At 48.2% G+C, this 22,817-nt stretch overlaps 1 protein-coding gene across 1 annotated transcript in view; it reads left to right on the top strand.

The window, feature by feature from the left end:
• The window catches only part of LOC120927465 (START domain-containing protein 10-like), a 35,695-nt gene extending 21,387 nt beyond the window's left edge, over positions 1–14,308 (top strand). Inside the window, exons 3-6 of the mRNA XM_040338162.1 lie at positions 1,015–1,118; positions 8,335–8,452; positions 9,033–9,085; positions 13,505–14,308. Of these exons, the coding sequence (XP_040194096.1) occupies positions 1,015–1,118; positions 8,335–8,452; positions 9,033–9,085; positions 13,505–13,732 (503 nt within the window). The 3' untranslated portion in view covers positions 13,733–14,308. The remainder of the gene's footprint in view (positions 1–1,014; positions 1,119–8,334; positions 8,453–9,032; positions 9,086–13,504) is intronic.
• Positions 14,309–22,817: the final 8,509 nt, after the last annotated feature.

Genomic DNA, 22,817 nt, shown 5'->3' on the forward strand with positions numbered 1-22,817 from the left:
CCCCCTTGTGACGACTGGTTTGTTTCCCGCCTCCAAAAAAGAAATAGGACAAGAGCCTCTTCCCCACAACCCTGGCCAGTGGTTGTGGGTGGGGTCTGCGGGCAGGGGGGGGGGGTTTATTGGAATCTGGAAGCCCTGTTTAACAATGTGGCCCCCAGATCCTGCTCTTTAATAACTATGGGGCGGAGGCCACCCGGTGATGTCATCTGGTGAACCCGCCCCCCTTGTGACGACTGGTTTGTTTGCCGCCTCCCACAAAGAAATAGGACAAGAGCCTCTTCCCCACAACCCTGGCCAGTGGTTGTGGGTGGGGTCTGCGGGCAGGGGGGGGGTTTATTGGAATCTGGAAGCCCTGTTTAACAATGTGGCCCCCAGATCCTGCTCTTTAATAACTATGGGGCGGAGGCCACCCGGTGATGTCATCTGGTGAACCCGCCCCCCTTGTGACGACTGGTTTGTTTGCCGCCTCCCACAAAGAAATAGGACAAGAGCCTCTTCCCCACAACCCTGGCCAGTGGTTGTGGGTGGGGTCTGCGGGCAGGGGGGGGAGGTTTATTGGAATCTGGAAGCCCTCTTTAACAATGTGGCCCCCAGATCCTGCTCTTTAATAACTAAGGGGCGGGGGCCACCCGGTGATTCCGAATTATCGAATTCCAAATTTTCAGAATTTCTGAAAAAAGCAAAAAAACGAATGAAACGGAAAAAAAATAGAATTTCGCTAAATTAAAAAAATTCGGAATTCGGCAATTCAAAAAGTCAATTTTCCAAATTTCCCGTTTTCAAATTTTGGATTTTCGAATTTTGCAATTTTGAATTTTTCGAATCTCAAATTTTCGAAACTTCCAATTTTGGAATTCTCGAATTTCTGAAATTCCGAAATTCCGGAAATGAAGGAATTTATCAAAATTCGTAAAAAAATGAACTAGAAACTAAATGAATGGCGCATGTCTAGTAGACATGTAATTGTGAAATATACGAAAACCTTTTACGTAAGACTCTGTCGCCTTTCCACAGGGAAATGTCCGAAGCCGCTGAAGAACCGTGATGTCATCACTCTGCGCTCCTGGCTGCCAATGGGGAAGGATTACATCATCATGAATTATTCTGTAAGACACGCGGTAAGTTTCTTTCATTTGTTTTCGGAATTCGTTTTGTTCATTCTTTTTCATTTCGATTCAAATTTTTTCAAATTCTGGATTCCGATCGGTTCGAAAAAGTTTTCGAATCGTTTTCCAATTCCAGAGAATAAAAAAGAATAGAAAATAAAGTAATAGAATAGAACACAATATATATTTTCTATTTTCCAAAATAACAAAAAAAAATTGGGACGAAATTTGAATCGTTTTGGAATACTTTTTGAATTCGAATCGTTTTCCAATTTCCAAAGAGAATAGAAATTCTCTTTTTGAAATTGGAAAACGATTCGAATTCAAAAAGTATTCCAAAACGATTCAAATTTCGTCCCAATTTTTTTTTGTTATTTTGAGATTAGTTTAAATTCGGTACTAATTTTAATTTGTAAATTTACATCTGAATTTCCATTTGGATGTTTTGATTTGTTATTTACATACATTTGTTTATTTAAATTTGTTTCATTCGTTTTATTTTTGTTTTCGGAATTCATTTTGTTCATTCGTATTCGTATCAGTATTCTGCTGATCCTTCACTGTCCAATCGCAGATCTGGAGGGGGGGTGGAGCAACAATGGGAGGTGTGCCACCTGGGCATGTGGTGACCAGTATAATGGTGACAGAAAGCGAGAGAAGAGGCGTGACTTCATCAGTATTCTGCTGCTCCTTTTCTGGCCAATCACAGCCTGAGACCAGGTTGGCGTCGCCTCCTGCACACCCTTTAGGAGGTAAAAAGCCGCCATCTACTGTTTGTATTTTAACTGTATAATTGTCTTTAATAACAGCAGCAAGCAGCGACAGGTCCAACATTTTCTACTCTTGACAGGTTCTCTTGGGGCCCCCCCCCCCCTCGTCATTGGGAGACGGCATGTCACCTGACGCGTCCCTGGCGTCTCCATTCATCTGCGCCGCAGCTGGTTCGCAGAGTGCGCTCCCCCAGGCGTCTGTTCGTTGCTCCATCACGGAACAATCTGTCACTGATCACAACAAATAAGGGATCCCGCGGCTGCGTGGGGGGGGGGGGGACGGCATTTTTATAGCCCTTCTGACGCACTTTTGCGTCCAATCCCGATTCCCTGAATAAAACAAGGTCACTTACCGCGCCAGCCGGAGACGAAAGCACAAAGGAGAACGATGCGCATAATCCGCGCCGTGGGGCTGGTGGGACGCTCGGTATCGCTCCCCCGCCGGGGGATGGTATCTGAAGGGGGGAGCCTCTGGCGGGAATAATGAGGATTAAAGCGAACAGATAGCGGGAAATGAAGCGAGATTTATTCCATCGTTCCGCGCCAAACGTCTAATTCTGTCTGCAGGGATTGGTCATGTGACCCGGTGTTCCCGGGTCTGTACACCCGCTGTGCCCATTATGAGGGGTTCCCACCATCCCTGTGCAGAGTTCCCGGGTCTGTACACCCGCTGTGCCCATTATGAGGGGTTCCCACCATCCCTGTGCTGAGTTCCCGGGTCTGTACACCCACTGTGCCCATTATGAGGGGTTCCCACCATCCCTGTGCTGAGTTCCCGGGTCTGTACACCCGCTGTGCCCATTATGAGGGGTTCCCACCACCGCTGTGCTGAGTTCCCAGGTCTGTACACCCGCTGTGCCCATTATGAGGGGTTCCCACCATCCCTGTGCTGAGTTCCCGGGTCTGTACACCCGCTGTGCCCATTATGAGGGGTTCCCACCATCCCTGTGCTGAGTTCCCGGGTCTGTACACCCGCTGTGCCCATTATGAGGGGTTCCCACCATCCCTGTGCTGAGTTCCCGGGTCTGTACACCCGCTGTGCCCATTATGAGGGGTTCCCACCATCCTTGTGCTGAGTTCCCGGGTCTGTACACCCGCTGTGCCCCATTATGAGGAGTTCCCACCATCCCTGTGCTGAGTTCCCGGGTCTGTACACCCGCTGTGCCCATTGAGGGGTTCCCACCATCCCTGTGCTGAGTTCCCGGGTCTGTACACCCGCTGTGCCCCATTATGAGGAGTTCCCACCATCCCTGTGCTGAGTTCTTGGGTCTGTATACCCGCTGTGCCCATTATGAGGGGTTCCCACCATCCCTGTGCTGAGTTCTTGGGTCTGTATACCCGCTGTGCCCATTATGAGGGGTTCCCACCATCCCTGTGCTGAGTTCCCGGGTCTGTACACCCGCTGTGCCCATTATGAGGGGTTCCCACCATTCCTGTGCTGAGTTCCCGGGTCTGTACACCCGCTGTGCCCATTATGAGGGGTTCCCACCATCCCTGTGCTGAGTTCCCGGGTCTGTACACCCGCTGTGCCCATTATGAGGGGTTCCCACCATCCCTGTGCTGAGTTCCCGGGTCTGTACACCCGCTGTGCCCATTATGAGGGGTTCCCACCATCCCTGTGCTGAGTTCCCGGGTCTGTACACCCGCTGTGCCCATTATGAGGGGTCCCCACCATCCCTGTGCTGAGTTCCCGGGTCTGTACACCCGCCGTGCCCATTATGAGGGGTCCCCACCATCCCTGTGCTGAGTTCCCGGGTCTGTACACCTGATGTGCCCATTATGAGGGGTTCCCACCATCCCTGTGCTGAGTTCCCGGGTCTGTACACCCGCTGTGCCCATTATGAGGGGTTTCCACCATCCCTGTGCTGAGTTCCCGGGTCTGTACACCCGCTGTGCCCATTATGAGGGGTTCTCACCATCCCTGTGCTGAGTTCCCGGGTCTGTACACCCGCTGTGCCCATTATGAGGGGTTTCCACCATCCCTGTGCTGAGTTCCCGGGTCTGTACACCCGCTGTGCCCATTATGAGGGGTGTGGGTGGCCTCGCCCCTTTAATGGTATGAAGAAGGGGTGAACGTCTGGCGGAGGAGGGGGGATCTCACATGTAGAGACGCTCCCCTTCCCCCGGTTGGGAAGATTGGTGTTTCTATATTCGGAGTCTCTGGAGGAATCCTGACACCATTCCAACATCAAACAACGGCGCCTCTGACAACCCCCCCTCCCCTCCCCCGCTCCCGATCCGCGTGCCGAAAAATTCCTAATTACGGATGACACAATGGGCCCGATGTGTCACATACGGAGCGTCACGCTAAATGTCACATGTCACCATACCGCCTGATCCGTGAACGAACGATTCTCCGGAAATGTCCTCCAGAGTGACTCCACGGGGGGAGGGGAGGGAATTGTATGACATATTACCCATTTCATCCCTTTATCCTCACCCAGCGATCCTGCCAGTAACACACTTCCTGTCCCAGAGTGACAACGCTCATCTATTGTTCTGTATCAATGGAGGAGCCAGCATTGTCACCCTATGGCAGGACTACAGAACACCTCCTCCTCATTCTCATAACAAAGAGGGAGGCAACGCTATAGGTCGTGCCCCCCAGGGGGACAAACGCTGGCTCATTATACTTTATCTAATGATGTGCCACATCGGGGAAGGACTACAGAACACCTCCTCCTCATCCTCATAACAAAGAGGGAGGTGTACTGTAATCCTGTCCTTGGGTGACAGTGTTGCTCCTCTACACATACAGTACACCTTGAGTCTGCCTTTCCCATTGACTTCTCCTTCCCCATTGACTTCGCCTTCCCCATTGACTTCAGCTTCTCCCTTGTATCTGCCTTCTCCATTGACTTCACCTTCCCCATTGACTTCACCTTCCACATTGACTTCTCTTTCCCCATTGACTTCACCTTCTCCCTTGAGTCTGCCTTTCCCATTGACTCCAGCTCTCTGGATTTCTGGAAGGATCACCAGGTTTTGTATTTTGACAGTATTCATTCAGCATTTACAAAATCTATTTTACTTGCCGAGGGTTGTCTCCTGCTATGATGTCCGTCCTGCTCTCCGCCCCCGTCCTGCTCTCCGCCCCCGTCCTGCTCTCCGCCCACTCCCTGCCCGTCCTGCTCTCCGCCCCCGTCCTGCTCTCCGCCCACTCCCTGCCCGTCCTGCTCTCCGCCCGTCCTGCTCTCCGCCCACTCTCCGCCCGTCCACTCTCAGCAGTTAGCACGATCTCACCCCCCCGCTCTCCGCCCCCTCTCTGCCCTCACTCTCCGCCCCCTCTCTGCCCCCGCCTCTCTGCCCGCTCGTCACCTAAAAAAAATAAAAAAGGATCGGCAGAAGCATCGGGAGCATTTGCGCGAGTACAAGTACTCGCACAAATGCTCGGTATCGGTCCCGATACTAGTATTGGTATCGGCACAACCCTACAAAATAGCCTCAAGTTTAGTGTGTCTGGCAGCACACATCTACACAAACCCGATCGTCGGAATGGTGACATCAGCATGCCGCTCCCACATACGCGTTTCGTCACAACTGACGTCGTCCTGTGGCACTGACTCCATACTACAACCTCCCTGCCCATACATGGATCCAAATTCAACCACAGTGCCTGCTGATCGGGGCAAATTTCCATTCATGTATGGCCGGCTTAATCACGTGGTGTTCGATGGCGCACGTTTTTTTTTACGTCTTTCTTTGCAGAGAGCTCCAGGATTTTCATTTTAAGAAACAGTCGGTTTAATAAGTACAATTAATGATCACAAATTTGATGTATTCTTTTTTAATTAAAGAAACTCTTGCAATCCTTCTGTAGATTTAATTTGTGATTTTTTTCCATTGCAAGACGACATTCCACAGCTTAATCTCTCTTACCGCAAGGAACCCCTCCCCCCCCCCCAGCTCATGGGAAAAATTGTCTTTCTTCCATTTGCTGCGTATATGCCTTTCTTCTTCAAGATACAAATTGGTTTTGCAATATTTATTTATTGCCATTTGATATATCTGGGTAGACCAACTTTTCATTGTAAGTGAGAAGCTCCGCCCCTTTGTTGGTAAATCCTCTTCAGCGGGGATAGGTGGAGTGATTTTGGCAAACTTGGTGGGAACTCTCAGTTCCACTCATTGACTTCACCTTCCTCACTGACTTTGCTTAACCCATTGACTTCATCTTTGCCCATCAACTTTGTCTTTGCCTATTGACTTCATCTGCTCCCATTGACGTCACTTTCCCTATTGACTTTCTCTTGCCCAAAGACTTTGCTTTCCTCATCAACTTTGCTTTCCCCATTGACTTCATCTTCTTCCATTGATGCCACTTCCCCCATTGACTTTGTCTTGCCCAACTTTGTCTTTGCTTTCCCCATTGACATTGCTCACCCCATTGACTTCATATTCTTCATTAACTATGTCTTGCCCAATAACTTGATTTCCCCCTTGATTTCATCTTCCCCCAAAGACTTTGCTTTCCCATTGACGGCTCTATCCCCATTGACGGCTCTTTCCCCATTGACGGCTCTTTCCCCCTTGACGGGTTTTTCCCCCTTGATGGCTCTTTCCCCATTAATGTCTCTTTCTCCATTGACGGCTCTTTCCTCATTGACGGGTCTTTCCCCATTGACGGCTCTTTCCCCCTTGACGGGTCTTTCCCCCTTGATGGCTCTTTCCCCATTGACAGGGTCTTTCCCCATTGACGGCTCTTTCCCCATTAATGTCTCTTTCCCCATTGACGGGTCTTTCCCCATTGATGGCTCTTTCCCCATTGATGTCTCTTTCCCCATTGATGTCTCTTTCCCCATTGATGTCTCTTTCCCCATTGACGGCTCTTTCCCCATTGACGGCTCTTTCCCCATTGACGGCTCTTTCCCCATTGACGGCTCTTTCCCCATTGATGTCTCTTTCCCCATTGATGTCTCTTTCCCCATTGATGTCTCTTTCCCCATTGATGTCTCTTTCCCCATTGATGTCTCTTTCCCCATTGACGGCTCTTTCCCCATTGACGGGTCTTTCCTCATTGACGGCTCTTTCCCCATTGATGTCTCTTTCCCCATTGACGGCTCTTTCCCCATTGACGGCTCTTTCCCCATTGATTTCATCTTCCCCCAAAGACTTTGCTTTCTCCATTGACGGCTCTTTCCCCCGTTTGACGGCTCTTTCCCCCGTTTGACGGCTCTGCAACACGGTATCTGCAACACAAACAGTTCCCTTTACCCCCTTGACGGCTCTTTCCCCGTTTATTTAATCTTCCCCTAAAGACTTTGCTTTATCCATTGACGGCTCTTTCCCCCATTGATTTCATCTTCCCCCCAAAGACTTTGCTTTCTCCATTGATGGCTCTTTCCCCATTGACGGCTCTTTCTGCCTTGATGGCTCTTTCCCCCTTGATGGCTCTTTCCCCATTGACGGCTCTTTCCCCATTGATGGCTCTTTCCCCGTTGATCATGCCTCATCACTGGTCTCACTTGGAGGAATTGTGTCCCCCATTGGAGTCATTGGGTGGGAAGAATCATGCCTCATCACTGGTCTCACTTGGAGGAATTGTGTCCCCCATTGGAGTCATTGGGTGGAAAGAATGATGCCTCATCACTGGTCTCACTTGGAGGAATTGTGTCCCCCATCGGAGTCATTGGGTGGGAAGAATGATGCCTCATCACTGGTCTCACTTGGAGATAATGAGTCCCCCATTGGTGTCATTGGGTTGGGAAGAATGATGCTTCATCACTGGTCTCACTTGGAGGAATTGTGTCCCCCATTGGTGTCGTTGGGTGGGAAGAATGATGCCTCATCACTGGTCTCACTTGGAGATATTGTGTCCCCCATTGGTGTCATTGGGTGGGAAGAATGATGCTTCATCACTGGTCTCACTTGGAGATATTGTGTCCCTCATTGGGTGGGAAGAATGATGCCTCATCACTGGTCTCACTTGGAGGAATTGTGCCCCACATTGGTGTCATTGGGTGGGAAGAATGATGCCTCATCACTGGTCTCACTTGGAGGAATTGTGTCCCCCATTGGTGTCATTGGGTGGGAAGAATGATGCCTCATCACTGGTCTCACTTGGAGGAATTGTGTCCCCCATTGGTGTGATTGGGTGGGAAGAATGATGCCTCATCGCTGGTCTCACTTAGAGGAATTGTGTCCCCCCCATTGGTGTCATTGGGAGAAACTGTGCCCCCATTGTTGATGTCATTCAACGGAATTGTGCCCCTTCGTTGGTGTCAGTGGGGAAATTACGCCCCATGGTTGGTGTCGGAGGATGAAATATTGCCCCAAGAGGCGGATAAAAGCAAGCAAAAGGCTGCATACAGTTTGGAGACTACTGTTGTACGGTAACATTAGATGCAATGGCTGATTGTTAGCAAATTAGGCCTCAAAGTCTCCAGTAGTTTAAATACTATACTGAATCAACAGGTTGTCCTAAAACTTCTCTCTTCTTCTTCTTGTTGTTGTTACAGAAATACCCCCCGAAGAAGGACCTTGTAAGGGCTGTGTCCATACAGACCGGGTATCTTATACTAGGAGGAGGACCCAACAGCTGTACAATCATCTATCTGGCCCAGGTGGATCCCAGAGGTGAGTGCCAAATAACATGGGGTTGGTAAATTCTCTCAAATATATATAGACACATAGTAAGGTTTTGTTTTCTCAGAGTTCTAAAGTTCTGTACAGGGTCCTGAAGCCCGGAGACTTTGTAGAGCTTTGGGTGGGATACAGCCTCCATTTGGAGAGAGAGAGTCCTGATCATCAGTCAGATCACGCATATATATATATATATAGAAGAGAGAGAGAGAGTCCTGATCATCAGTCAGATCATATGTATAAAGCCCTGTGCACTGCTGAGACTAATAATGAGGTTTGGCTAGCAGGTAAGATGTGGGCCTAGAAATGGAGGCTGTATCCCATGGAGGCCACCCAAAGCTCTACAAAGTCTCCGGGCTTCAGGACCCTGAACAGAACTTTAGAACTCTGAGAAAACAAAACCTTACTATGTGTCTATATATATACACAGTAAGTAGCAGCAATCTCAGATCATTAGCGGTCTTTTATCTGACAACTCTGATTTGCAAATGTTGAATCTCTAGAAAAGTTCTGGGTGGAAACGCCTGATATCAGAAAACCAAAAACTGAAGATCTGTTTTTCTTCTGTCTGCAGGTTCTTTACCCAAATGGGTAGTGAATAAATCGTCACAGTTTTTGGCTCCAAAGGTAAGTGAGTGTGATTTTGGTAAAGACCCACTTAAGGAAAAATTAAACTAAAATGTGCCCTTGTACCCCGAGATGCAATACTCCCCCGAACTGTCCCTGTTTTGCCTTTAGAGGTTTCTGTGCTACTGCCACAGCGACCGAGCTGCCCTATACAACTTCCGGTCTCTAGCAATGATCTGGAGCCGGTGGGACAGGCTGTCAATCATGTGACTATTGTCAGGATCGACTCAATGCACTGGCACCCCTGGGCATTGCCCAGGAGCCCCAGGTGCATGGGGGGACCCCATGATAATCTTGCATTACATCATTCTTGCCAACTGTCCCAGATTTGCCGGGACAGTCACAGTTTTTACTAAGTTGTCCCGGAATGGCCATGTCCCTGTCAGCTTCTGAGCTACAGTGACAGCAGCAGCCCATCACTGGGCTAAATCTGTAACCGGAAGGAAATCTCCCCCCACTACTTTCCTCTCACAGTTTCCAGCGCTTTGCTCCTGCCGAGCACTTTTACCTACCCGACCCTCCTCTCCTGCCGAGCACTTTTACCTACCCGACCCTCCTCTCCTGCCAAGCACTTTTACCTACCCGACCCTCCTCTCCTGCCAAGCACTGTTACCTACCCGACCCTCCTCTCCTGCAAAGCACTGTTACCTACCCGACCCTCCTCTCCTGCCAAGCACTTTTACCTACCTGACCCTCCGCTCCTGCCAAGCACTTTTACCTACCCGACCCTCCTCTCCTGCCAAGCACTTTTACCTACCTGACCCTCTGCTCCTGCCAAGCACTTTTACCTACCCGACCCTCCTTTCCTGCCAAGCACTTTTACCTACCCGACCCTCCGCTCCTGCCAAGCACTTTTACCTACCTGACCCTCCGCTCCTGCCAAGCACTTTTACCTACCCGACCCTCCTCTCCTGCCAAGCACTTTTACCTACCTGACCCTCTGCTCCTGCCAAGCAATTTTACCTACCCGACCCTCCTTTCCTGCCAAGCACTTTTACCTACCCGACCCTCCGCTCCTGCCAAGCACTTTTACCTACCTAACCCTCCGCTCCTGCCGAGCACTTTTACCTACCCGACCCTCCGCTCCTGCCAAGCACTGTTATCTACCCGACCCCCTGCTCCTGCCAAGCACTTTTACCTACCCGACCCTCCGCTCCTGCCAAGCACTTTTACCTACCTGACCCTCCGCTCCTGCCAAGCACTTTTACCTACCTGACCCTCCTCTCCTGCCAAGCACTTTTATCTACCCGACCCTCCGCTCCTGCCAAGCACTTTTACCTACCTGACCCTCCTCTCCTGCCAAGTACTTTTACCTACCTGACCCTCCGCTCCTGCCAAGCACTGTTACCTACCTGACCCTCCGCTCCTGCCAAGCACTTTTACCTACCCGACCCTCCTCTCCTGCCAAGCACTTTTACCTACCCGACCCTCCGCTCCTGCCAAGCACTTTTACCTACCTGACCCCTCTCCTGCCAAGCACTTTTACTTACCTGACCCTCCGCTTCAGGCAGGTATGTTTGAGTGTTAATGCATTCCAATGGCCAGAATAAATTAATATTCTGGCCAATAGAATTCATTACTGCTCAAACTCTTGACATGACTAAACTCACCTAAACTCCTGTGCAATACGTGGCTGTAACAGTCAGGGGTTAACACCGTTTACGATATTCCATTCCACCAACCCAAGACAGCTTATCCGACACTCCACAATCCAGCAGACAGGACCCATTGGATTTCCCCCCAGAAACGAGACACACACAGCTCTGTCTCTGGTTCCAAAACGAATGAACACTTTAATGGTAAACTCTGCTTGTTATATACAGTTAGAAACCAAATCTGGACAATGACTCAACTCCACCCACAACATGACACAATGGGTGCTTCAATACACATTCTGTTAGATATTGACTTTCAGATGAGCTAATTACTAAGCATTACCCAGACGGTCTGGCTCTGCGATAAGTTATCCTCACCTGCTACACAAAACACATTTCTTTAGTAAACATAATTGACATGCTAATCCACTACACCTGAAAGGTCAGACATCTGACCTTTCAGACTGCCAACACATAGCTATCATCAATCGAACTTTCACACAATACAGGGTTAATTAGCATAGCACAATGAAATATCTTAGGAGCCAGACTTAATTAACACAATAGAATGCAAACACAGCAAGCTTTTATCACTACAGCCAGGTAGACTTAATTAGCACCTCAACAGTCTATTAGGTAGATTCACGTACCTTGGCCTAAAATTAGGACGGCCTAGCCAAGTCTTTTTAGGTTACACCGCCGTAAATTATTTAGGCTAGTAGTGATTCTCAAACCACTTACCTGCTAATTTTCGGCGGCGTACCCTAAAACGAGCGGGCGTAAGCGCGCCTAATTCAAATGACTTGGAGGGGGGCGTGTTGTATGGAAATGAGGCTTGACCTCACGTTTTTTGACGTTTTTTGTCACTGCGCATGCGCCGGGCGACTACATTTCCCAGTGTGCGTTGTGGCTAAGTAGGCCGTACGGGCCTATTGATTTCGACGCGTACGTAAACGACGTAACACCCGATTCGGGGACGACTTGCGCAAACGACGTAAAAAATTCGAACCTCGCGGCAGGAACGGCGGCCATACTTAGCATTGTTATTCCACTTCATAGGTGGAATAACTTTAGGCGGCCTATCCCTTACGGAAACGACGTAAAGCGACGGCGTAGGCCTGGCGTACGTTTACGTTCGTTCGTGAATCGGCATATCCCCTCATATACATAATCTATGCCGGCCGCAATGGAAGCGCCATCTAGCGGTCAGCCAAAACATTGCAATCTAAGATAGGTCGGCTTAGATTCAGAGTTAGGTCGGCTTATCTGTAGATAAGCCGGCCTAACTCTTTGTGAATCTACCTATATGTGTCCCCACATGAAGGAGACACTGTCCTATTGACCTGTTGGGGTCAGAATTAACCACCTGTAATATTTCAAGATATCCTGCAATACATGAATTATCATTACTGTCCCATCTCATGTAATCCGAGATATCATTTCTCAGTCATCCTATGCCCCTAGTGGACATAGGATGACCCTAAACCCAAGAGTCATTGGTGAAGCTGAAACAGGAGTACCCCACATCCTTCAAAAGTCTCTGGGTATCACGGGCCATACCGTTACAGTGGCTTTAGGTGTTTTTTTTATAAGCAGCTTTTCTCCTGCCAAGAGTTCTCGAGTTCAGAGTAGAAAAGTAAATGGCCACTGTACACGAGCCCTAAAGGTTACTTGCTGTTGCCCATCTATGGGGGGGAGCCAAACGGATTAACCACTTGCTTACTGGGCACATAAACCCCCTTCGTTCCCAGGCGAAATTTCAGCTTCCGGCACTGCGTCGCTTTAACAGACAATTGCGCGGTCGCGCGACGTGGCTCCCAAACAAAATTGACGTCCTTTTTTCCTCACAAATAGAGCTTTATTTTGGTGGTATTTGATCGCCTGCGCGGTTTTTATTTTTTGCGCTATAAACAAAAAAAGAGCGACAATTTAAAAAAAATATATCTTTTTTTTACTTGTTGCTATAATAAATATCCCATTTTTTTTTTAAAAAACTTTTTTATTCCTCAGTTAAAGCCGATATGTATTTTTCGACGTATTTTTGTAAAAAAAGAAAAAAAAAAATTGCAATAAGCGACTGGTTTGCGCAAAAGTTATAGCGCCTACAAAATGGGGAACAGAATTATGATTTTTTTTCATTATTTTTTTTTTTTACTAGTAATGGCGGCGATCTTATTGGGACTGCGATATTGCGACGGACGTATCGGACACTTTCGACACAAATTTGGGACCATTCACATTTATACAGCGATCAGTGCTATAAAAATGCACTAATTACTGTATAAATGTGACTGGCGGGGAAGGGGTTAACACTAGGGGGTGAGGAAGGGGTTAAATGTGCAGCCTGGGTGTGTTCTAACTGTGTGGGGGGAGGGGGGTGACTGGGGGAGGTGACCGATGCTGTGTCTCTATGTACAAGGGACACAGATCGGTCTCCTCTCTCCCTGACAGGACGTGGAGCTCTGTGTTTACACCCCATCATTACACACAGAGCTCCACGTCCCTGCTGTTACCGGCTGTGTCACCGACGATCGCGTGTACCCGGCGGACATCGCGGCCGCCAGGTACACGCATCGGCTCCCCAGCGATGCGGTGGCACAGTGGTTACCCGCCGCGCGCCCCCCAGTGGCGCGCGCGCGGGTAATGCATTTCAAATGACGTCCAAAGACGTCCAGTTGGCACCTGAGAGCCGCGCTGTTGACGTCTTTTGTCAATAGCGCGGGTCTCAAGTGGTTAAAGGTACCATACTAATTCCATAAAGAAGAGAATGCAGAGAGGTTGGGTGTCCTCTAAAAAACCTTCCAATGCTTTTTCATCTCCACAGGCCATGAAGAAGATGTACAAAGCCTGCTTGAAGTATCCAGACTGGAAAAAGAAACACAACCCCCTGCACAAGCCCTGGCTGTACCCAGAGCAGAGCACCCTGCCCACCATCAGTCTGTCCGAGGTGTCCGTTCAGCACGCCGACTCGCTGGAAAACATCGATGAGAGCGGCGTGGCAGAGACCAAGGATGACCGAGGAGATGCCAGCGATGAAGACAGTGTCAACTGAGAGGCAACAGAACCTTTGCCAGACCCTTGGTGGCATTTTTGAGGACCAAAAAAAAAAACAGTGTCTTCGCCCTACGATGTAGGGTTGGCGGAGAAAGACACTGAGGATGGGTGGGGGTGGGGAGGGTCAAAATTTTATTTGGGAAGAAGGTGATTTTTTTTTTCTTTTAATACAAATCTAAAGGGTTCTGGCATTTGTTTTGCTCCTTTTCAGTGAACTGTTCAATGACCGAGAACTGTTGCATATAGATTTGGTGATAATGGCCTTCACTAGAGACTGAGCGTCAACTCTTAGGCATCACCCCGTGATACAAATGCCACTCCGTGAGATTGTAATTTAAGTCTATTTTGCTGTCTGAATTTTTTTTTTTTTTTAAATGTCTGCACTGCCGAGAGTGAATATTTTTAGTGGTGAGTCCTTATGTGGCGCTAATTGTTTTAATGAGGGATCGTGAGATAGGAGCGGTGAGAGTGGCTCGGTGACGGACTGGACGCCTGAGAGACATCGGAAGTGACAAGGCAAGGTGACGTCTTCAGATCTGTTCACCATAGAGATATTAAAAGATTTTACAACTCATTTCCGCGTGTTTGTATTTATTTTATTTTTTTCATGTTTTTACATTTTTTATTTTTCTCTTCTTTGATGGACGGGATGAATAAATCAACCCCGAAATACCAGACCGCGATGTTACTACTATGAAGAGGTTGTATCAGGAGTAGTTTGTACGTTGAGGTTTTAGCCAATTATTTTTAAAATTGTTCTTTATTCTTTTTTTTGAAAGGGGCCCAGATGGCAAATCACCCATTTTATTTATTTATTTATTTATTTTTATATATATTTTTTTATTATTTATATATTTTTTGTTTTTATTAAAGGTCCCCAGGGCCCCAGATGGCAAATCACCCTTTTTATTTATTTATATATATATATATATATATATATATATATATATATATATATATATATAATTATTTATATATTTTTTGTTTTTGTTAAAGGGCCCAGAGGTCCCTAGGTGCCCAGATGGCAACCCCCCTTTTTTTTGTAAGGGTCCCAGAGGTCCCCAGGGCCCCAGATGGCAAGTCACCCTTTTTTTTTATTTATATATATATATATTTTTTATCATTTATATATTTTTTGTTTTTATTAAAGGGCCCAGAGGTCCCCAGATGGCAACCCCCCCTTTTTTTTGTAAGGGTCCCAGAGGTCCCCAGGGCCCCAGATGGCAAATCACCCTTTTTTTTATTTATTTATTTATATATATATATTTTTTATTATTTATATATTTTTTGTTTTTATTAAAGGGCCCAGAGGTCCCTAGGTGCCCAGATGGCAACCCCCCCCCCTTTTTTTTTTTTTTTTAAGGGGCCCGGAGGTCCCCAGACGGCAAATCCCTCTTTTTTATTATTTTTTTTATAGATTTTTTTATATATTATTTTTTAATTATTTATATATATATTTTTTTTTTTATTAAAGGGCCCAGAGGTCCCCAGGTGCCCAGATGGCAACCCCCCTTTTTTTTGTAAGGGGCCCGGAGGTCCCCAGGGCCCCAGATGGCAAATCACCCTTTTTTTTTATTTATTTATTTATATATATATATTTTTTATTATTTCTATATTTTTTGCTTTTATTTAAGGGCCCAGAGGTCCCCAGGTGCCCAGATGGCAACCCCCCCTTTTTTTTTTGTAAGGGGCCCGGAGGTCCCCAGGGCCTCAGGTGGCTAATCACCCTTTTTTTTATTTATTTATTTATATATATATATTTTTTATTATTTCTATATTTTTTGCTTTTATTTAAGGGCCCAGAGGTCCCTAGGTGCCCAGATGGCAACCCCCCTTTTTTTTTGTAAGAAGCCTGGAGGTCCCCAGACTGCAAATCCCTCTTTTTTATTTATTTATTTTTTTATAATTTTTTATAGATTTTTTTATGTATTATTTTTTAATTATTTATATTATTTATTTATTTTTGTTTTATTTTTTTTTATTTTTATTAAAGGGCCCAGAGGTCCCCAGGGGCCCGGATAGTAACCCCCCCATTTTTATTTTTTTAATTTAACACTTATAGCTGGATTCAGAGAGAGCTCCCCATTTTTAAGGCGGCGTAGCGTATCGTATTTACGCTACGCCGCCTTAAGTCAGAGAGGCAAGTACCGAATTCACAAAGTACTTGCCTCCTAACTTACGGCGGCGTAGCGTAAATCGGGCCGGCGTAAGCGTGCCTAATTCAAATTAGGATGAGGGGGCGTGTTTTATGTTAATGAAGGGGTGACCCGACGTGATTGACGTTTTTTACGAAACGGCGCATGCGCCGTCCGTGGACATATCCCAGTGTGCATTGCTCCAAAGTACGCAGCAAGGGCGTATTGGTTTCGACGTGAACGTAAATTACGTCCGGCCCTATTCACGGACGACTTACGCAAAATTTTCAAATTTCGACGCGGGAACGACGGCCATACTTAACATTGGCTACGCCACCTAGGGGGCAGCTTTAACTTGAGGCGGCGTATCTCTTACGGAAACGGCGTATCTTTACTGCGACGGGCGCAGTGATTCCCTAACACAGCATTGTTTAACCAGGGAACGCACAGCCGCGCCCCCCCTCTCTGTTTAACCATTTGGAAGCCGATTAGAGCATCAGACACTTCCAAAACACGCCCACCGCTGTTATTCAAATGGCCGGCCCTCAACGGGGGCACCTGACTAGTGGACGGCATCGGCGACAATACATAGATTCATGCAACGCACGAATCTATGTACTGTATTGTTGATTGATGGGTACAGGAGAGAGGGGGCGGTGCCCCTGCGCCCACTATGGACGCACCGCCACTGGGTTAAGTAGATGGTCATTTTATAAAAACCCCACAGCTCTACCCATGGCTGGAACCCCACCAGGGCCGATCCTAGGGTCACAGGCGCCTGGGTGCAGAAATATTTTTTGGCGCCCCCCCACATGGGCGTGGTGATTTTACTAACTCCTCCCCTTTACACATGTTTCTATGGCAACGAGTTAACCACAGAGATGCTCCCCCACAAAGTCTTCATAACCCCGGGATCCTTACATGATCTCTTAACAATAAACAAAATACAGGAAGAGGAGCAGAGAACTTTATTGGGACCTGGAGGGGGCCTCTCTGATGGACACAGAGAGGGCTTCTGTTAGAGAGTCTGTTAGAAAGACCCCCAGACATACTACAGACATGATACAGGAGATGGTCAGAGACTGCAGATAGTACAGGAGATGGTCAGAGACTGCAGACAGGGTACAGGGGATGGTCAGAGACTGGAGACATAGTACAAGAGATGGTCAGAGACTGCAGACATAATACAGGAGATGGTCAGAGACTGCAGACATAGTACAGGAGATGGTCAGAGACTGCAGACATAGTACAGGAGATGGTCAGAGACTGCAGACATAGTACAGGAGATGGTCAGAGACTACAGATAGTACAGGAGATGGTCAGAGACTGGAGACATGGTACAGGGGATGGTCAGAGACTGCAGATACGGTACAGGAGATGGTCAGAGACTGGAGACATAGTACAGGAGATGGTCAGAGACTGCAGACATAGTACAGGAGATGGTCAGAGACTGAAGACATAGTACAGGAGATGGTCAGAGACTGCAGACATAGTACAGGAGACGGTCAGAGACTGAAGACATGGTACAGGAGATGGTCAGAGACTGAAGACATGGTACAGGAGATGGTCAGAGACTACAGATAGTACAGGAGATGGTCAGAGACTACAGATAGTACAGGAGATGGTCAGAGACTGGAGACATGGTACAGGGGATGGTCAGAGACTGCAGATACGGTACAGGAGATGGTCAGAGACTGGAGACATAGTACAGGAGATGGTCAGAGACTGCAGACATAGTACAGGAGATGGTCAGAGACTGAAGACATAGTACAGGAGACGGTCAGAGACTGAAGACATGGTACAGGAGATGGTCAGAGACTACAGATAGTACAGGAGATGGTCAGAGACTACAGATAGTACAGGAGATGGTCAGAGACTGGAGACATGGTACAGGGGATGGTCAGAGACTGCAGATACGGTACAGGAGATGGTCAGAGACTGGAGACATAGTACAGGAGATGGTCAGAGACTGCAGACATAGTACAGGAGATGGTCAGAGACTGAAGACATAGTACAGGAGATGGTCAGAGACTGCAGACATAGTACAGGAGACGGTCAGAGACTGAAGACATGGTACCGGAGACGATCAGAGACTGAAGACATGGTACAGGAGATGGTCAGAGACTACAGATAGTACAGGAGATGGTCAGAGACTACAGATAGTACAGGAGATGGTCAGAGACTGGAGACATGGTACAGGGGATGGTCAGAGACTGCAGATACGGTACAGGAGATGGTCAGAGACTGGAGACATAGTACAGGAGATGGTCAGAGACTGCAGACATAGTACAGGAGATGGTCAGAGACTGAAGACATAGTACAGGAGATGGTCAGAGACTGCAGACATAGTACAGGAGACGGTCAGAGACTGAAGACATGGTACAGGAGATGGTCAGAGACTGGAGACATAGTACAGGAGACGATCAGAGACTGAAGACATGGTACAGGAGATGGTCAGAGACTGCAGACATGGTACAGGAGATGGTCAGAGACTGGAGACATAGTACAGAAGATGGTCAGAGACTGCAGACATAGTACAGAAGATGGTCAGAGACTGGAGACATGGTACAGGAGATGGTCAGAGACTGCAGACATAGTACAGGAGATGATCAGAGACTACAGACATAGTACAGGAGATGATCAGAGACTACAGACATAGTACAGGAGATGGTCAGAGACTGGAGACATAGTACAGGAGATGGTCAGAGACTGGAGACATAGTACAGGAGATGGTCAGAGACTGCAGACATAGTACAGGAGATGGTCAGAGACTACAGACATAGTACAGGAGATGGTCAGAGACTGCAGACATAGTACAGGAGATGGTCAGAGACTGGAGACATAGTACAGGAGATGGTCAGAGACTGCAGACATGGTACAGGGGATGGTCAGAGACTGAAGACATGGTACAGGGGATGGTCAGAGACTGCAGACATAGTACAGGAGACGGTCAGAGACTGAAGACATGGTACAGGAGACGGTCAGAGACTGAAGACATAGTACAGGAGACGATCAGAGACTGAAGACATAGAACAGGAGACGGTCAGAGACTGCAGACATAGTACAGGAGATGATCAGAGACTGCAGACATAATACAGGAGATGATCAGAGACTGCAGACATAGTACAGGAGATGGTCAGAGACTGGAGACATGGTACAGGGGATGGTCAGAGACTGCAGATATGGTACAGGAGATGGTCAGAGACTGGAGACATGGTACAGGGGATGGTCAGAGACTGCAGATACGGTACAGGAGATGGTCAGAGACTGGAGACATAGTACAGGAGATGGTCAGAGACTGCAGACATAGTACAGGAGATGGTCAGAGACTGAAGACATAGTACAGGAGACGGTCAGAGACTGAAGACATGGTACAGGAGATGGTCAGAGACTACAGATAGTACAGGAGATGGTCAGAGACTACAGATAGTACAGGAGATGGTCAGAGACTGGAGACATGGTACAGGGGATGGTCAGAGACTGCAGATACGGTACAGGAGATGGTCAGAGACTGGAGACATAGTACAGGAGATGGTCAGAGACTGGAGACATGGTACAGGGGATGGTCAGAGACTGCAGATACGGTACAGGAGATGGTCAGAGACTGGAGACATAGTACAGGAGATGGTCAGAGACTGCAGACATAGTACAGGAGATGGTCAGAGACTGAAGACATAGTACAGGAGATGGTCAGAGACTGCAGACATAGTACAGGAGACGGTCAGAGACTGAAGACATGGTACCGGAGACGATCAGAGACTGAAGACATGGTACAGGAGATGGTCAGAGACTACAGATAGTACAGGAGATGGTCAGAGACTACAGATAGTACAGGAGATGGTCAGAGACTGGAGACATGGTACAGGAGATGGTCAGAGACTGGAGACATAGTACAGGAGATGGTCAGAGACTGCAGACATAGTACAGGAGACGGTCAGAGACTGAAGACATGGTACAGGAGATGGTCAGAGACTGGAGACATAGTACAGGAGACGATCAGAGACTGAAGACATGGTACAGGAGATGGTCAGAGACTGCAGACATGGTACAGGAGATGGTCAGAGACTGGAGACATAGTACAGAAGATGGTCAGAGACTGCAGACATAGTACAGAAGATGGTCAGAGACTGGGGAGATGGTCAGAGACTGCAGACATAGTACAGGAGATGATCAGAGACTACAGACATAGTACAGGAGATGATCAGAGACTACAGACATAGTACAGGAGATGGTCAGAGACTGGAGACATAGTACAGGAGATGGTCAGAGACTGGAGACATAGTACAGGAGATGGTCAGAGACTGCAGACATAGTACAGGAGATGGTCAGAGACTACAGACATAGTACAGGAGATGGTCAGAGACTGCAGACATAGTACAGGAGATGGTCAGAGACTGGAGACATAGTACAGGAGATGGTCAGAGACTGCAGACATGGTACAGGGGATGGTCAGAGACTGAAGACATGGTACAGGGGATGGTCAGAGACTGCAGACATAGTACAGGAGACGGTCAGAGACTGAAGACATGGTACAGGAGACGGTCAGAGACTGAAGACATAGTACAGGAGACGATCAGAGACTGAAGACATAGAACAGGAGACGGTCAGAGACTGCAGACATAGTACAGGAGATGATCAGAGACTGCAGACATAATACAGGAGATGATCAGAGACTGCAGACATAGTACAGGAGATGGTCAGAGACTGGAGACATGGTACAGGGGATGGTCAGAGACTGCAGATATGGTACAGGAGATGGTCAGAGACTGGAGACATAGTACAGGAGATGGTCAGAGACTACAGACATAGTACAGGAGATGGTCAGAGACTGCAGATACGGTACAGGAGATGGTCAGAGACTGCAGACATAGTACAGGAGATGGTCAGAGACTGCAGACATAGTACAGGAGATGATCAGAGACACATGAGTTCTGGACGGACACACACCTATACTCAGAACACTAGTTCTGGACAGACACAAACAAGGAGAGAAGGAGGAAGGGGAGAACTCTGCCACTTCGGCGCCCCCCCACCTCTGCAGGCGCCTGGGTGCAAAGCACCCTGCGCACCCTGCCTAGGATCGGCCCTGAACCCCACCAGATTGCAGAGAGTCCTTTCTCCTTATCTTGCATGTACAGAACATCTCCTTCAATGACAGACTTGGCTTCTCCTCCTACTTGCTGGCTGAACACCGTGCTGCCGTTACCCCCTCCTCCAGCGAGTTCCACAAGCGAGATTGTCCTTGAGGGAAAAATAACATTTTTTCTTATCTAGAATTGCCGTCAGAGACGTTTTCATGACAACCCGGACCGTATCCCTGAACGTCGGATCCATCACCAGCCCCCGACAGGCCGGCAGAACACGACGAGTACAGGGCCACTACCACTGATTCACAAGCTTGCGCGGGCCCCGCGCAAGCCAGGTACGGAGTTTCCGTACGGCAACTTCAGCGCAAGGTTGCCCCTTCTAATAGTAGGGGCAGCCAATGCTAAAGTATAGCCGGCCTTCCCGCACCGTGAAATTTGAATTTCACTGCGTTTGCGTAAGTGATTCGTGAATGGCGCTGGACGCCATTCACGTTCACTTTGAAGCAAATGACGTCCTTGCGACGTCATTTGCCGCAATGCACGTCGGGAAAGTTTCCCGACGGAGCATGCGCTGTAAGCTCGGCGCGGGAGCGCGCCTAATTTAAATGATTCCCGCCCCCGGCGGGATCATTTAACTTGCGCGCGCTTACGCCGGGCAAATTTGCCGGCGCCCTCTCGCAGTTCACGGAGCTACTGCTCCGTGAATCGAGGGCAGCGCAAAATATTTGCGGGGGCGCAGGGCAAAATCGTTGCCCTGCTCCCCCGCAAATATAGCGCAAGCTATGCTGAATCTGGGCCAATGTTTTTTCCTGGCCTTCAGGGGTGATAGACATTGTACAGTAAAACCTTGGATTGCGAGCAAAATTCGTTCCAGAAACATGCTTGTAATCCAAAGCACTCTTATATCAAAGCGAATTTCCCCATAAGAAATAATGGAAACTCAGATGATTCGTTCCACAACCATTTATTCATAGGTCCTTCAGTTTATAGTCCATATAAAAAGATTAGAGCGATGTGATTGGTCATGTGACCATAAAATGTTAGTTTTGGGGTCACAGGGAAGGTTAGTGTTGGGATTACAGGGAGGGTTAGAGTTGGGATTACAGGGAGGGTTAGTTTTGGGGTCACAGGGTGGGTTAGTTTTGGGGTCACAGGGAAGGTTAGTGTTGGGATTACAGGGAGATTTAGTGTTGGGATTACAGGGAGGGTTAGTTTTGGGGTCACAGGGAGAGTTAGTTTTGGGGTCACGGGGAGGGTTAGTTTTGGGGTCACAGGGAGGGTTAGTTTTGGGGTCACAGGGAGGGTTGGTGTTGGGATTACAGGGAGAGTTAGTTTTGGGATTACAGGGAGGGTTAGTTTTGGGATTACAGGGAGAGTTAGTTTTGGGGTCACGGGGAGGGTTAGTTTTGGGGTCACAGGGAGGGTTAGTGTTGGGATTACAGGGAGGGTTAGTGTTGGGATTACAGGGAGGGTTAGTTTTGGGGTCACAGGGAGGGTTAGTTTTGGGGTCACGGGGGGTTGGTGTTGGAATTACAGGGAGAGTTAGTTTTGGGATTGCAGGGAGGGTTAGTTTTGGGGTCACAGGGAGGGTTAGTTTTGGGGTCACAGGGAGGGTTAGTTTTGGGGTCACAGGGAGGGTTAGTTTTGGGATTACAGGGAGGGTTAGTTTTGGGGTCACAGGGAGGGTTAGTTTTGGGGTCACAGGGAGAGTTAGTTTTGGGGTCACAGGGAGGGTTAGTTTTGGGATTACAGGGAGGGTTAGTTTTGGGGTCACAGGGAGGGTTAGTTTTGGGGTCACAGGGAGAGTTAGTTTTGGGGTCACAGGGAGGGTTAGTATTGGGATAACAAGGAGGTTAGTTTT

Source organism: Rana temporaria, chromosome 2 (assembly GCF_905171775.1).
Source record: "Rana temporaria chromosome 2, aRanTem1.1, whole genome shotgun sequence".
Classification (NCBI taxonomy): domain Eukaryota; kingdom Metazoa; phylum Chordata; class Amphibia; order Anura; family Ranidae; genus Rana; species Rana temporaria.